The 15,394-nt window shown below is 42.5% G+C and overlaps 1 protein-coding gene across 2 annotated transcripts in view; it reads left to right on the top strand.

The window, feature by feature from the left end:
• Positions 1-1,510: 1,510 nt before the first annotated feature.
• The window catches only part of ZRSR2 (zinc finger CCCH-type, RNA binding motif and serine/arginine rich 2), a 29,258-nt gene continuing 15,374 nt past the window's right edge, over positions 1,511-15,394 (top strand). Inside the window, exons 1-6 of one of the 2 annotated variants that reach the window (XM_045472549.1) lie at positions 1,511-2,001; positions 2,452-2,531; positions 6,063-6,141; positions 11,403-11,511; positions 11,708-11,794; positions 15,132-15,170. In XM_045472549.1, coding sequence (XP_045328505.1) covers positions 1,961-2,001; positions 2,452-2,531; positions 6,063-6,141; positions 11,403-11,511; positions 11,708-11,794; positions 15,132-15,170 — 435 coding nt within the window. In that variant the 5' untranslated portion in view covers positions 1,511-1,960. Of the gene's footprint in view, positions 2,002-2,451; positions 2,532-2,781; positions 2,828-6,062; positions 6,142-11,402; positions 11,512-11,707; positions 11,795-15,131; positions 15,171-15,394 lie in introns of those variants that run through there. The other variant, XM_045472550.1, reaches the window with a different exon arrangement.

A 15,394-nucleotide genomic window follows, 5' to 3' on the forward strand; every position in this document is an offset into this window, starting at 1 on the left:
CAGAAGACATTCTCACTTTATTGCTCTCACGTGAAAGTCTGGTCTAACTCATAAGAAATGTTACAGCAATCCAAACTACAATCCAAACAGTGACACTTTCAGAATGGCATCATAAGTCCTGGTCCCAGAAACCAGCAAAATTGGTCATTTGTACAGCAACGTTTTTTGCCCGTCAGGGCATTCTCTAGTTAGGGGCTATAACCACCAAGTCTCCACCTTCAAGTTTAAGATTTAGTGCAAGAAGCAGTTTTGTGAAAGCCGCAAAGAATATAGCGTGAGAGGTGTTATAAAAGGTGAAATACTTGAGCTAGGAGCATACACAGGACAAGTATCAACCCACTCTTGAGGGAATAGGGGAGTATTCACACTGATGATGATGATACAACAGATAATGTGTCAGAGACACTATTGCCAGACACTATGCCAACATATAGCACGCATTTGGGAACTATTATCACTACCTTGATTTTTACAGATGAGAAAACCAGGGACTAGACATTAAGGAGTTTACTCAAGATCAGAGAGCCAAGGCTTGAGTTTCCCAGTCTGTCCAACTCCAAAGCCTGTAACCATAATTAGTGACGCACTGAGCTGGACAAGGTCAGCTTGGAGGTGTGTTGTTCCAAGTGTGTAAGAGGGAGCAGGGCAAGGCTCTATGCACTTTGGGCTTTGGGTGGCTGCTGAATGATTCCAAGGAGGGACTAGGAGAAGCAGGGGCAGTTTAGTAATTGGGTAGCTGAGTGATTGTCATTTGGAAGAGAGAGGAACAAAGGTAGGCCAAGGAAGTTATCCAATCACAAAAAAGATGCGGGTTGTTAATCATTTTGCCGCTGCAGTATGTCCTCAAGAGAAGCATTTTCTTCTTGGTCTTGTCTCTGGCCTTGTCTGTATACATCACAGTCTGATTATTAACAGGGCTGATTTTACTTTCTCAATCCTACCCTCATTGCCCCAGTTTAATTCGTCATCTAGACTGTGATATTCCAGCGTTATCCTTTGTATTGCAAACCAGAGTAATTTACCTAAGACACAAATGACGACAAAACTCAACCAAAAAGCTTTCAGTACTTCCCTGTTGCGTAGAGGACTTAATTAAAGCTTCTCTGCATGGTTTACTAGGCCCTTCTTCATAACCCAGCTCCACCCCACCTCTACTGCTGTGTTCCTTGATATTTTGGAACTTGCCTTTAAATTTGATGGCCAAAATTCTTGCGGGTCTGGCAGATTCCACATTGTTTCATCCCTCAGTGACTTTGCTTATACTGATTTAGCTTTCCCACCTGGGGATCCCACCCTTCTCCCCCTGGGTAAAGGGCACCTTCCTTTAAAACTCAGGCATCAGAAAGTCCTCCCTGAATCCCAGGTGGACTGTGTTAAGTAAATTCAGTTGCCTGCACCATATTATCTATGTATTTGGTCCTTCTTCGTCTCTAGAGTGCACATTCCTTGGGAGCAAAGATGACGCCTTGGCAGGCCCAGGTGTTGCTTTTCCCTACAGAGGTGGCAGGTGTGAATGGCAGAGGGCGGAATCTGGCGCTTCGTATGAGGGACTGATAGGTGGGACCGCAGAAGAAGGCGGTGCCTGAAAGTCGGACTGGGAAGCTAGGCGATACACTGTGCCTGGAACGAGGTTTCGTGTGACGATGAGGACAAGAGAGACAAGTGTAACTTTAACGTCCTAGCCACAAGACACACCAGTGTGGTGTGGGTAGAGGTAGTGATATTCCCGGGGAAACGCTAGGAGGGAAGAATTACTTTCAGGGAGGGGTAGGAATTTTCGGGAAGGAGACGTTCACTTGTGCGGTTTCGGAACACCAGCAGCCTATCAGAACCCCCACGCGCCATGCGTCTTTGTTCCCCCCGGGACGCCCCGCGGTACCCGCGCCTGCGCGCGGCCGCTCCCTTTCTTGTCAGCCGGCCTCTTCCGGCCAGCTCGTAGGGGCGTGGCTGCCCTGACAACATGGCGGCGCCCGGGAAGATGATGTTTCCGGAGAAACCGAGGTAGGCTGGGCTGTGACAGATGAACTGATGAGAAGAGGGGACGGAGCTGGCCGAGGCTGGACATGGAGGATTCGTAGGCAGGAGGGAGAAGGGAGCTGGGCCAGGCAAGAGCCACCGTGGCCGCTCGAGCACTTCTCGGGCGCGCCCCAGCCTGTCACCGGCGTGTGTGGGTTCAGGGAGGTGAGGAGGGGACCGGGGGGCGGGATGGAAAAGACCTGCCGTCTGCTTGTGGAACGGCGAGGCGAGAGTAAATCCGTGTTGTGTGATTAAAACACGGGAGGCAAGATTTCACTCCCGGGCACCCGAGCGATTTCCTGTACTGGGCGCCGAGGAGACGGCGCGCGGAGCGGGCGGGCGGGGAGGGGAAGTGGGGGGGGGGGAGCGGAAAGCTCCGGCAGCTCCGCAGGTGCGGTCAAGTGATGCTGGCGTGTGCGTGTCTCAATCTTCCAGTCACAAAAAGTTCAGAGCCGCCCTGAAGAAAGAGAAACGAAAGAAACGGCGGCAGGAACTCGCTCGATTGAGAGATTCAGGTAATTTCCCCAGCCCGTTTTGTGTGTCAGAAATTGCTGTCTCCGCTCCCGTCCTGACTTGAAGCCCCCGTGCCAGAAGGAAGCCAAGTATTGTACGCGCTGAAAAATTACTGCGGCCCCTGCCTCCCGGGTGCCGTTAGGTTAGACCCACTTCCGAAACGCTGTTAACGTACTAAAAAGAGGGGGGGACAGGTCATGGTGAATCGCCCCTGGTCGTGTGTAAGTATTTATGAAGTATCCGGTATTACAGGTGCAGGCATCATGAATTACAGCAGCTAGCACAGCCCTTGCACATAGTAAGTATTCGGTGAATGTTTCCCTTTGTAAAACCAGCAGGGCTCCAGGGGGTTAGACCTTTTGCACAAGTTTACTCACCGTTTCTCGAGTAACACAAGAGACCCTTTGTGGGCTCCGATTATTATTGTCATTTAAACGTATCTAAGCGCAAAACTGGATACGAAACTCTGACCAGAAAACAATGTCTTTACAGATTACCAAACCAAGTGAAATTACACGTCCAGTAAAATTCAAATCTAAGTGAATGTAATGTTAGGGATGATGTGAAGCAAGCTTACAAGCATGATTATGGTACTGATTGGAGTTTGGAATGCCACTGCTAGTGTTGCCCTGTGGTTATTTAGCGGTTTTTTTTAATTCCTATTAAAATACTGTGGCACCTTCATCTGTACTGGCTGTGGTGTCATTTGTCCTTCACATGGCAGAATCTAACATTTATATATTAAACCTGCCTGCTTAATACAATGAAATTAGTACTAACGCAGTTTTAAAAGTTACATAGTCATTATAGAGGCTGATGGAAGCACTGAAGCAACACAGTACTGTGTTAGGGTTGCCACCCCGATTATTCAGACTATTCTCTCTCTCTCTCTCTCTCTCTCTCTCTCTCTCTCTCTCTCTCGTTATAGTCCTCACTGCATTAGTTTTATGGGTACAATGTAATGGTTTGATATTTGGATACATTGCACAAATGTATCTAGACACTTCTTGCAGTCCACCGCAATGGCCTCAAGTAACCAAGATTCTCTGGCCTTGGGAAACATAGTTACAGACATTTCATTTACTCTTGGAGTTGCCCGGTGATTATTTTAGTAGCAATACTTGGAATATTTAAAATGGGAAGAGTGGTGTGTTTACCTGGGACCTGTGTTAGTGTCTCTCTTTTACTCATTCAACACTGAACCACTAAACACAGGATAAAGCTTCAGGGATAAAAAGAAAAAACAGGGCAGGTTGCAGTTATTGATGTCCTTGGTGTCTGCCCCACCCTCATTCCCCTTAAGGATCTCAGCTACAGTACTTTGTGTACTTAACCTGTTTTCTTCCAACATAACTTTTTTTTTTTTAACTTGTTAATCTTCCCTGTTTTAAATCCTAGACCTGTTTGTATTGTGTTGATTTCCCCCCCCCCCCTTTGACTTTGCAAAGTGCTTTCAGAGTGAGCCTTTGTGGAGAAGCAAGCTGGTCATGTCCCTTGGCAGTTCAGTCAGTTGAAGGATGCAGTCACTGGTTTGGTCAGGATTGTATAGCTAATGGCACATCCAAGACTAAGCACTTGTCTTTGGACTACTGCCCCAACTTTGGCCCACTCCAACTCCTAATTCTTAGTGGTGCTTCATGAATAGTGTGGCCTACCAAACACTGCTATTAATTGTAGCACATGTCAGATGGGCAAACAATACCCAGTAAGCTAGAAGAGATATTCTGTAAGAGTGAGTTGGAAACTGAGTGGTAGAAATTTCTGGAATATTGACTGCTCATTTACAAGAAGCCTCTTTAGCATCCAGTTCTACTTGAAATAGCCTGAAATGAGCTGCCTTCTCAGAAACCAAGGTGACATTAAGAATAAAAAGCAAGTTGTCTGATTCCAATATGTACAGTTATATGTATAATACAGTTAGATATACTATACTTATATATATCCTTACATATATTTGATTGTACGTATAGAGCAAATGCTATACCTCGTACTGTTAGTGATCACCTCTGAGGAGTATGAGCTTGATTTTGAGAGGATGGAGGGGTTGAGTGAGTCAGGCAACTTGTTTTTGAGCATCATCTGTGCCCGGGCAATGTCTACTCTATGGGAATACCTCTGTAAGTCAATCAATCATAGCCCCATTGCCAGGTTCTTTGGAAGGCCCTCTCTGTAAATTAGATCATTTAATGATCTGAATAATTAGATTTTATTCTGTGTGAGTTAGGATTTACCCTAATTTTTTTTTTTTTTTTTTTTTTTTTTTTTTACCTATTTTAATTTCAGGTGCTGAAATAATAATGTTTAGTCGCTTAAGCAAATTATCTAGGACTGGGTGTGCCTTTGATTAGACCTGTACTCAACATATATGTGGCAGATACAAAATCTTTTTCCTTTAAGTCTGAGATCTTCTGTTATATTTCCTTAGGATCACTTCAGTTTTCTTCCTTTTTTCTCAAATTTAAACTATGACTAGGAAAGGATAAAAGTTTTTATTATATTAAAAATACTTTCCTACGTTCTTATTTTGAAATGGTCCAGTGTACAGAAAGTTGAAAAATTGGTGCAATAAACATCCACGAACCCTTCATCTAGATCTCCCAATTGTTAACAATTTGCCTTACTTTCTCTTGATATATATGGATACATATATACACATTTTTTTTTGAACTCTTTGCATGTCATTTGCAGATACCATGACTTCTCATCCCTAAATACTTCATCCTGCATCTCCTAAGAATAAAGACCACAATATCAAACTTGCAGCCAAGTAAAGGAACAATACCTCAGTTGTGATACATAGGCCATACTGGAACTTTCCCAAACCAAGACTGATTATTGTGCAAAGCCCACAGTAGTTGTCTGGTGGAACACCCAGACTTCTGGATTCGCCTATCTTCTGATTAGCTTACGGTTATACTCCTTGTGACAAGTACTCCAAAGCTGATGCTGTATACCTGTCATTGCACACCTCAGGGGGCCTGTGATGTCACATTGTTTTGCTCTTAGTAACGCTAGGAGCGGTCAAAGTGTCACCAATCAGATGGCTCCATGGAAAAGGGTATTCCCCCTTTGGAATTAGTACTCGTCCGTGCGCTCATGTTTTGAGGTGGGGTAAATAAATTTCTTGCCAACAAGCTTTCATCCAATGTTTCTAGCATTTTTTTCTAAATAGTTCTTAAGTGGGGGTTGCAAAAATGACGGCCTTTCTACATTTTTTTCGTTGCCGTTTTTCTGTAAAAATGAATGTTCCTTCTCACACCCCACCTCCTTTTTGAGTATGACGATGGAAGCATCAATTAATTTTTTAAATTTAATGTGTTATCTACCATTATTGTTCTTTTTGGGTATCAAAATTGTTACACATTTGGTTGAAGCCTTTATTGTTAGACCCTTTATTATTAGAAGGCTTTAAAAACAGGTTCGTACCATAATTGTAAAGATTAGCTTTTATCTTTTTTCTTTTTTCTTTCTGAATCATTGACCAAGGTTTTACAATATTCAGATCGTTTAATAAAACATTTAAATTCCCTTAGGACTCTCACAGAAGGAGGAGGAGGATGCTTTTATTGAAGAACAACACCTAGAAGAAGAGATGCTGTTGGAGATAGAGAGGTCAGCAGTGATCGGAGCACTTCCTCATGAACCCAGTTGCTTTATTTGAATTTTATAAGTCTTTATGAACTAGTACAGGTCTTTATAATATCTTATTCAGCATAGGTCTTATAAAATACCTTGGATAAACTATTTAAATCTCTACTTGACAGACTAAAGTTAGATGTTCTCATTTTTCTTAAATGGAAGTATTTTTCACTATTTTTGCTAATTTATAAATGTTTTTGAAAGAGAAATTGAAATAAGTGTAAAAAAGTGAAAGGGCTTCAATGAAATCAGCACACCCAAAGATAGCCACCATTAAAAATGTAAGTGGGGGTTGGGGGAGCACCTGAATGGCTCATTCAGTTAAGCGTCTGACTTCGGCTTAAGTCATGATCTCGTGGTCCGTGGGTTCGAGCCATGCACCGGGCTCTGTGCTGACAGCCCAGAGCATGGAGCCTGCTTTGGATTCTGTGTCTCCCTCTGTCTCTGCCCCTCCCCCACTCATGCTCTGGCTCTCAAAAATGAATAAATGTTAAAAACAAATTTTTTTTTCAATTAAAAAAATGGCCCATTTTGAGCTCTGCACTGAGTGTGCAGTCTGCTTAAAATTCACTGTCTCTCTTCCTCTGTTTCTCTCCCCTGCTTGTGCTCGCTCGCTCTCTCTCTCTCTCTCTCTAAAAAAAAAAATTTAAGCGTGTAAATGTACTATACATGTTTATTTCTATAATGGGAGGATATTTTTGCATTTTTTAAATTGCTTTTTTTGCATAGTATATAGGACCTATATTTCAAATTTTTTTTTTTTAATGTTTAGTCATTTTTGAGAGACAGAGACAGCATGAGCAGGGAGGGGCAGAGAGAGGAGACCCAGAATCTGAAGCAGGCTCCAGGCTCCAAGCTGTCAGCATGGAGCCAAAAGCAGGGCTCAGACTCATGGACTTCGAGATCATGACCTGAGCTGAAGTTGGACGCTTAACCAACTGAGCCACCCAGGCGCCCCAGGACCTATAGTTCAGTGTTGATTCACATACCCGATTCAACAGTTTCAGTGGCAACATAGTGTCCATTGTTTGAATGTGGCATAATTGTTTATTCATAATTTATAGTTCTCTACTGATGGACGTTTAGGTTATTTGCTATTAAATAACGTTCACTTATTATTTACTATGAATTTCCTATTATTTATTAATTTATACTTAGGTATTTTTTATAATTCAGTAAAAAGTTGCCATGAGTATCCACGCTTATGTATCGTTGGTAATTGTCCTGTTTTTTACTCAGGAAAATGCCTAGAAACGGAATTGTTGGGATCAAAGGATAAGTACATGTAAAATGTAGGTGGTTGGGTAGAAAGGGCATCCCAGTATGCAGCCCTTCAAGCTGTGAATCGAGGTGCCCATATCCCCATACCTTCACTCACACTAGGCATCTATTTTTAAACCTCCTATTGTGAAAGTTGTATTTCATTGTTTCAAATATACATTTCTTAATTAGTAAGCCTGTGTATTTTTTAATATATTTTATTACCTATTTTAGATTAAGTCTTGCACCTTTCTTTTTTGGGATACATGTTTTTAAAGTTTGTTGTGTAAGCAGTATTATTACTATTAATCGTTGGGGCGCCTGGGTGGCTCGGTTGGTTGAGCGTCTGACTCTTGGCTCAGGTCATGATCTCACAGTTCATGAGTTCGAGCCCCGCATTGGGTTCTGTGCTGACAGTGCGGAGTTTGGCATTCTCTCTCCCTGCCTCTCTCTGCTCCTCGTGTGCGCGTGCTCTCTCTCTCTCAACATAAATTTAAAAAAAAAGGTAAAGAAAAATTTAAAAAAAGATATTGATCCTTTATCTGTCATATGTATGATGTATGTTTTTCTCATTTGTCATCAGTCCTAACTTGGCTTATGACATTACTCACCATAATTTGATTTTCACGTCCTCAACTTTCATCGTGATATCTGGCCTTGGTGTCTGGACTGTAAAAGGCCTGCTCCATCCCAAGATGATGAACATATTCTATTTTCTCCTCAATATTTTTCAGGGGGTAGTTTTTTTTTTTTTTTTTCCCAAGTGGTGCAGAATAATGTGCATGTACTTAATGCTGTTCAGCCATACACTTAAAAATGGTTAAAATCCTAAATTTTATGGTACATATATTTTGCCACAATAAAAAGTAGATGTTTTTTATTTATTTATTTTTTTAATTTTTTTTTTCAACGTTTATTTATTTTTGGGACAGAGAGAGACAGAGCATGAACGGGGGAGGGGCAGAGAGAGAGGGAGACACAGAATCGGAAACAGGCTCCAGGCTCTGAGCCATCAGCCCAGAGCCCGACGTGGGGCTCGAACTCACGGACCGCGAGATCGTGACCTGGCTGAAGTCGGACGCTTAACCGACTGCGCCACCCAGGCGCCCCAAAAGTAGATGTTTTTTAAAAGGAGTAGAAAACTTTATAGACACCCTCTAGCTATGTGTGTTTAGTAGGGAATGTTGCTTCTTTGCATGTAGTTCGTTCCTGTTTTCCACCTAAGCACATAAATAGGTGCAATCAGCAAAATGCCAAGAGAAAATACAGTGGTGATGCAGGCCATGGAGTCGATTCAGCCAGAGCTGCATTGCAGCCGTGGCCCTGCCACTTACATGCTGTGTTCCAGTTGCTTATCTCTCTAACTTCAATTTCCTCGTCTTAAATCTGGAGATAAAATGGAAATAAAATCAATCATGGTACCCACCTCTTAGAATTAGGGCGACGGAATGAGTCGGCAGGTGTATATGCTTACCATCATGTTAGCAGATGGGCGGTGCTGTAATAACTCTGCTTGTTTTAGATTCCTCTTACGATGAAGATGATATACATGGTATGATATAGGGAAGTCACTTTTTTGTTTTCCCATTTATTTGAGGCACTGCTTTTAAATCACATAAACAGATATTTGTGTCCCTTTGGTGTTTTTTGGTTCCTGTACAAGTTGCATGATACCATGTTGTTGAAAAACAAGAGGGGGCGCCTGGATGGCGCAGTCGGTTATGCGTCCGACTTCAGCCAGGTCACGATCTCGTGGTCCGTGAGTTCGAGCCCCGCGTCAGGCTCTGGGCTGATGGCTCAGAGCCTGGAGCCTGTTTCCGATTCTGTGTCTCCCTCTCTCTCTGCCCCTCCCCCGTTCATGCTCTGTCTCTCTCTGTCCCAAAAATAAATAAACGTTGAAAAAAAATTAAAAAAAAAGAAAAACAAGAGAACTCATTCTCTGGCAGTACCGTATGGCTTTATGTACTGGCTTAATGCAGATGTATAGCATCAGAGAATAACACAGGCAGACTTGAAAGTGGTGAGAACAGATTGTGTCCCGTTTCTCCTGACTGTAGGGGAAAGAGCTGAGCTCCATTCTGATTTGTGCAGGGGAGATTTGCGCCTTTTAAAGGGAGAGAGCGGGAGGAGTATAGGGGCCCAGGAGAATTCAAGAGGTGAAGAAGTACAAAGGATCAGTCAGTGTAAATGTGACCAGGCCAGCTGCATTTGTCAGCAGGCAGGCAGAGAATTCAGGAGTCTGTCCTCTCACAGAGGCTGGGACACAGAGGCCTTATCCTTCTTAAAGACTGCATGTCCAGCGAATGGCTCTCGGGTCCTGGAGAGAGACCTATTCACAGTCATAAGCCCTTTTTAGTGAATGCTCTAAGGGAGGGCAAGGGCCGATCATCCTGTGTTGGCTACAGCAAATGCTCCATTTTCCTGGCAGTGTTGAGCTTTCTCAGGCAGGCATTTTCGCAGGGGTGGGGGTGGGGTTTCTGGGGGTCAGTCTAAGGACAAGCCTTCCACTGCAGCAAGCCGTGCTAGAATCTGCTCCAGGCTTCCCGGGGCAGGGACTTGATGTACTTAAGTGACCAGAGCTCTGCATTCCTAGTTCTCAACACTGTATTCAAGTTGCTAAACTGTAAAGTTTTGCCATTTTACTCTTTTGAGGTCTTAGATTTATATGCACTTTGTTTTTTTGGTTGGTATACAATTAATATATTCCTCAAAAGATTCATAAATTAGAGACCTACACACTGAAACATCTATATGTAACCTACAATGTGCACCGGAATGTTGATGTATGCGGTGTGCCCATCTTTACCATGGGTAAAAGATGTGTTCCTACCATCTGTACTTGGAAATGAAATCTATTTTCCCGTAGGGTATTTGATACTGTGAATAGGTTCCCCAAACTAGACATAAAACCTTATTTAACTCCTGACATTGCTGAAGAACCATTTCTCGTATTTCACTTCTCTTTTACAAATTCAGTGGCAAAATGGCAATCTAGGTTCTAAACACCATGGGGCACCTGGGTGGCTCAGTTGGTTAAGTGTCCCACTTCGGCTCAGGCCATGATCTCATGGTTCGTGGGTTCGAGCCCTGCGTTAGGCTCTGTGCTGACAGCTCAGATCCTGGAGCCTGCTTCAGATTCTGTGTCTCCCTCTCTTTCTGATCCTCCCCTGTTCATGCTTTGTCTCTCTCTCTCCCTCTCTCCAAAATAAAAATTAAAAATAAGTAAATAAATACATAGATAGACACCTGCTTGACTTTTGAACTTTTGAAATGTAACCTATCTTTCAATTAGAACCTTGTGCTATTGGATGTCTGAGACGCTTGCCATTTTAAGATAACATCACTCTTTATAATTGGCCATTTTCAAAAATAAACTAGACACCTGCTCATTTATTTTTATAACTCCTTGTCATCTTAAAGCCTGTAGCTTTATTTTAAAGACAAGATGAGGTATAGTTTTATTTCCCTTCTTCGAGCAGTGTAGGTGCTTGGGGCAAGCCACAGGAGTGTCTTAACTGTCTAGACTAGCCATCAAAGATCTATGGCAGCAGATGGCAGGTTTTCATGGTGCTGCAGTCTTCCATCACTACTTGTAAAACGCATAGAAGAGAAAGGACAGGACCCTTGGAACGGGAAAAGCTAGATGGTGCTTCGAAACTTGGCATCTTTATTGACACCTAAACATCACAATGGTCAACCTAAAGGGAAAGTTGTAGCGTCATCGTTCTATGTAAAAGATGTCACAGGTATCAAATGTGCACGTAGTGATTTTCAGCTGTTACCCTCTAGGAAAAGAGCTACTGAGATGCAGTGCTTTTCCAAGATAGCTGCTCATATCTTCTGTTCCTCTTACTTTCCACTTACCTGCTTTCTGGAAAATATCTTTCATGATAGCTTCATCATTTTGCTATCATTGGGTGTATTTGTAGATTAATGCTCATTTCTTTTGTTTGATTGCATCATTACATTGATAGGCAAAAATTACATGAGGCATGGTTGCTTCGGGAGCAGAAAGCACAAGAAGAATTCAGAATAAAGAAAGAAAAGGAGGAGGCAGCTCGAAAACGACAGGAAGAACAAGAGGTATGGTATTCATCAGATAACCAGCTAACTAGTTAACCAAATAACTCTAATTAAGAGTTACGGGTTTTGAACTTAAAAGAATAGATATTATCCATTTTACCAGTGGTAAAGCTTTTACTTTATCTTCCCCATACGTTACATGTTTTTAAAAAGTGTGTGAGAAGAATTACCTTTCCTTTTCTTTTTTTCTGTAAAGAGAAAGTTAAAGGAAGAATGGGAAGAGCAGCAGAGAAAAGAGAGAGAAGAGGAGGAGCAGAAGCTACAGGAGAAGAGAGAAAGAGAGGTGATTCCTGTCACAGGAGGATAAACGCACTGCGTATCCTCTCAGTGCGCAGATCTGGGCTGGGCTGGGGCTGAGGAATAAGCTATAGGCATATCAGGGTTTGGACTTGTTTTCCTGGTTAGCAAGAGGCCTGTTTTGTATAGATACACACTAGAGTTGCCTTACGATGCTCTGCTTTGGGTCTTTGCAATGGCAGATACCTTAAATTAACGTTTTCCTGCAACTACCCATCTTCCCCTTTATACCAGGGATTGGCACACTTTTTCTGTAAAGGCCAGAGAGTAAATATTTTAGGTTTTGTAGTTTGTATGGTCTCTCTTGCAAATATCCAACTCTGTTGGTGCGCCATGAAAACAGCCAGAGATAATATATAAATAAATGGTTGTGGCTGTGTTCCAATAAAACTATTTCTAAAAACAAGCATCTGGCCCCTGCTTTATACTTTGTATCACTCTAGTGCAAGTGTTTTTTTTTTTTGCTCTGGCTCTTCACATTCACACCTAAGTGTTTTTCTGAGCTTCTGTTGTATATGGGTTGACTCATTCAGAGAATATTTTGTATGGTTTCCACACTTATTTAGTAAATAAGACACTTAGCTGCTTATGGCATGTCAGCAAGAATGAATTGGTTGAAAGAAATCACAAACTCACATATTGAGGAATTAGGAAATATTTTTTGTTGCTAAATATTGACTCTCTTTCCAACTTGGCTATCAAGGTCATTGTAGGTAACACGTAGTCACTCATTAAAGAAAGAAATGTATGAGGTCTATGTATATATCTTCCAGGATGTTTTAAAGATTCCTTTGATGTGTTTTGCTGCTGTTCCTTAATGCTGTGTATTTATTTCCAAGATCCCACAGCTCATCATTCCTTGACTGACTCATCAGGATGTATCTTTTCCATCATATTCCCAAGTTTGAATAGCATAAAAATGGGTAGTCACCTTATCATGGAGAAAAATGGATTTGTTTGTCCTAGTTGTGATAGGGTAGAAGCAGCCTCCGTGAACTTTGTTTTTTGTGTCTCAGGCCTTCAGTTAATTGCAGTGCAGATTTTTAACACCCTTATTTGAGAGCTGCGTTACAGATGAGACCATGCTAGGTTTTTAGGGGGCAGGAAAACAGTTGGGAGCTTGTCATTATTTTACAGAGTAATCGATTCCCATTTTAACAGTAGAATATTCTCAATTGAGGTCTTTCTGGCATCAGATAAAAGCTAAGGCTTCTTTTTTTTTTTTTTTTCAACGTTTTATTTAATTTTGGGACAGAGAGAGACAGAGCATGAACGGGGGAGGGGCAGAGAGAGAGGGAGACACAGAATCGGAAACAGGCTCCAGGCTCCGAGCCATCAGCCCAGAGTCTGACGCGGGGCTCGAACTCACGGACCGCGAGATCATGACCTGGCTGAAGTCGGACGCTTAACCGACTGCACCACCCAGGCGCCCCTAAGGCTTCTTTTAAAAAAAACTAAGGCTTTTGTTTGAAAAAAAGCCTGGTGAGACATTACGGAAAGGCAGGTAGAATGAAGTAGGTTCTAAACATGTATAAAGAGATATGCAGTCTGTGTTTCTGCTGTATGCTCGGTACTTTTCTAGTAGATGGAGGTAGAGTGGTGAAAAAGACAGTCCTTGCTCTCCCCGAGTTTTAGATGGGGGAACTAGATAATAAGTAAGCAAAAAATAATTTTAAATGCTTTGAGATAATGGTAAGGGCTACAAAGAAAGAAAGCAGAGTCATGTAATAGTGATTAGGTCGGAATGTACTTTTTTAGATTGCCCTCATCAAGGAAGACTTGTCTAAGGAGCCGATGTTTGAGCTGAATGCAGAGATCTTGGGAGAAGGGATCCAGGCAGAGGGAAGAACCTGAGCACGGAGCTGAAAAAATGTTAGGGTGTCTGAAATCTTAGAGAACAAAGGAGAGAGTGGTGGGGGCTAGGGAGGAGGTCAGGAAGGTAGGCAGGGTCAGATCATGTAAGGCCTCCTGGATTGGGAGGAGGAGTTTGGGTTTTATGTTAAGTGTCATGGGAAGCCATCGCACGGTTTTTAAGCAGGGTTTGACTTCATTTAATTTATATCTGTACCCTTAACAGATCATTTTTTTTTATTAAAAAAATTTTTTTTTAACGTTTATTTATTTTTGAGACAGAGAGAGACAGAGCATGAACTGGGGGAGAGTCAGAGAGAGAGGGAGACACAGAATCTGAAGCAGGCTCCAGGCTCTGAGCTGTCAGCACAGAGCCAGATGCGGGGCTCAAACTCACGGAGCGCAAGATCATGACCTGAACCGAAGTCGGACGCTCAACCGACTGAGCCACCCAGGCATCCCAACAGATGGGATGCCTTGTGTAAAGAAGGGGGGCTGGGGAGCAGGGAGCAGTGACCCAAGGAGGCAAGAGTGGATATAGAGTGACCGATTAGATAGTCTGTTCCAGATCAGACATGATGGTGGTTTGAACGAGGGGAGTGCTTCATATCAGATTCATATCAATCACACAGATTTGGGGTGTGTGAAGGCAGAGTCACTGGGACTCCAGCTTGTATATTGAGTGGACAGGGAGGGGAAGAAGGAGAGGCATTGCAGTTCTACTTTTTAGGCTGTTAGGCGGAACAAGCCAGCAAATGGCAGCACCAGTTACCAGGTGTGGGGCAGCCAGGTGGATGGGGATAGGAAAGAGCTAGAGCTGTGCCCGTGGGCACACTAAGCCAGCACCCCACGTGGCTAGGTAGAGTTCTCCAGCAGCCAGACGGATGAGTCTTCTAGGTCATGCTCTCAGGGGCTGGGGAAGAGAGGTCTGTCAAGAAGATTTTAAAATGTGTTTAAGTGACAGTGAGCTCAGAACTGACTGGCATATTGCAGGATTTCCTTTGCCTTACCAAAAACTTTGAGATTTTGTCATCAACCCGAATTACTACTGTTCACGTCATGATTTAACCTCTCTTAAGTGGTGATGACGTTTCACCTGAGCATTACATTTTGTAATATTCACTAATACTAGATCACTCATCTTAAAAGCTAGAATATGGTATATATGAGTAAATACGCTAAATGGTACTATTACTGAAACTTATAAGACTGTTTTGCCATGTGAGCTGTTCAGTGCCCTATTTGAATAAACATTCTCAGCCATATGTACTTTGAAGGCTTTTCAGAAGATCTGTGCTAGAAGAGAACAAACTAGAACCTGAAGCCTTTTGTGTGTGTGGTTTGTTTTTGTTGTTGGTTGTTTTTTTTTTTTTTTTTTTAATTGTTACACTTGAGATTCTTAACCAGAGAAACCAGACGTGACTTTCCTGACTTGCACGTTTTCATTAGTCCTGTGTTTGCACCATTTGTAGGAAGCTGTGCAGAAGATGCTGGAGCAGGCTGAAAACGAGGTATTTTTAAACCTTCCATTCAGAATTCGAAACTAGTGAACATTTCTATAAAAACAGTTCTAGTAATGTTAATTTTGTGGTAAGCTATTTAGGTCATGTCTGAATATTGGAATCTCTTTTGTGGCTCTGTGACTTTTTTACGGCAGCGACAACAACGGCAGGAGTTTCCTGACAAACAAAAGCAAATGGTATCAAATCAGCCCTGTGGATGTTGCTTATTTATA

This window comes from Leopardus geoffroyi, chromosome X (assembly GCF_018350155.1).
Source record: "Leopardus geoffroyi isolate Oge1 chromosome X, O.geoffroyi_Oge1_pat1.0, whole genome shotgun sequence".
Lineage (NCBI taxonomy): Eukaryota > Metazoa > Chordata > Mammalia > Carnivora > Felidae > Leopardus > Leopardus geoffroyi.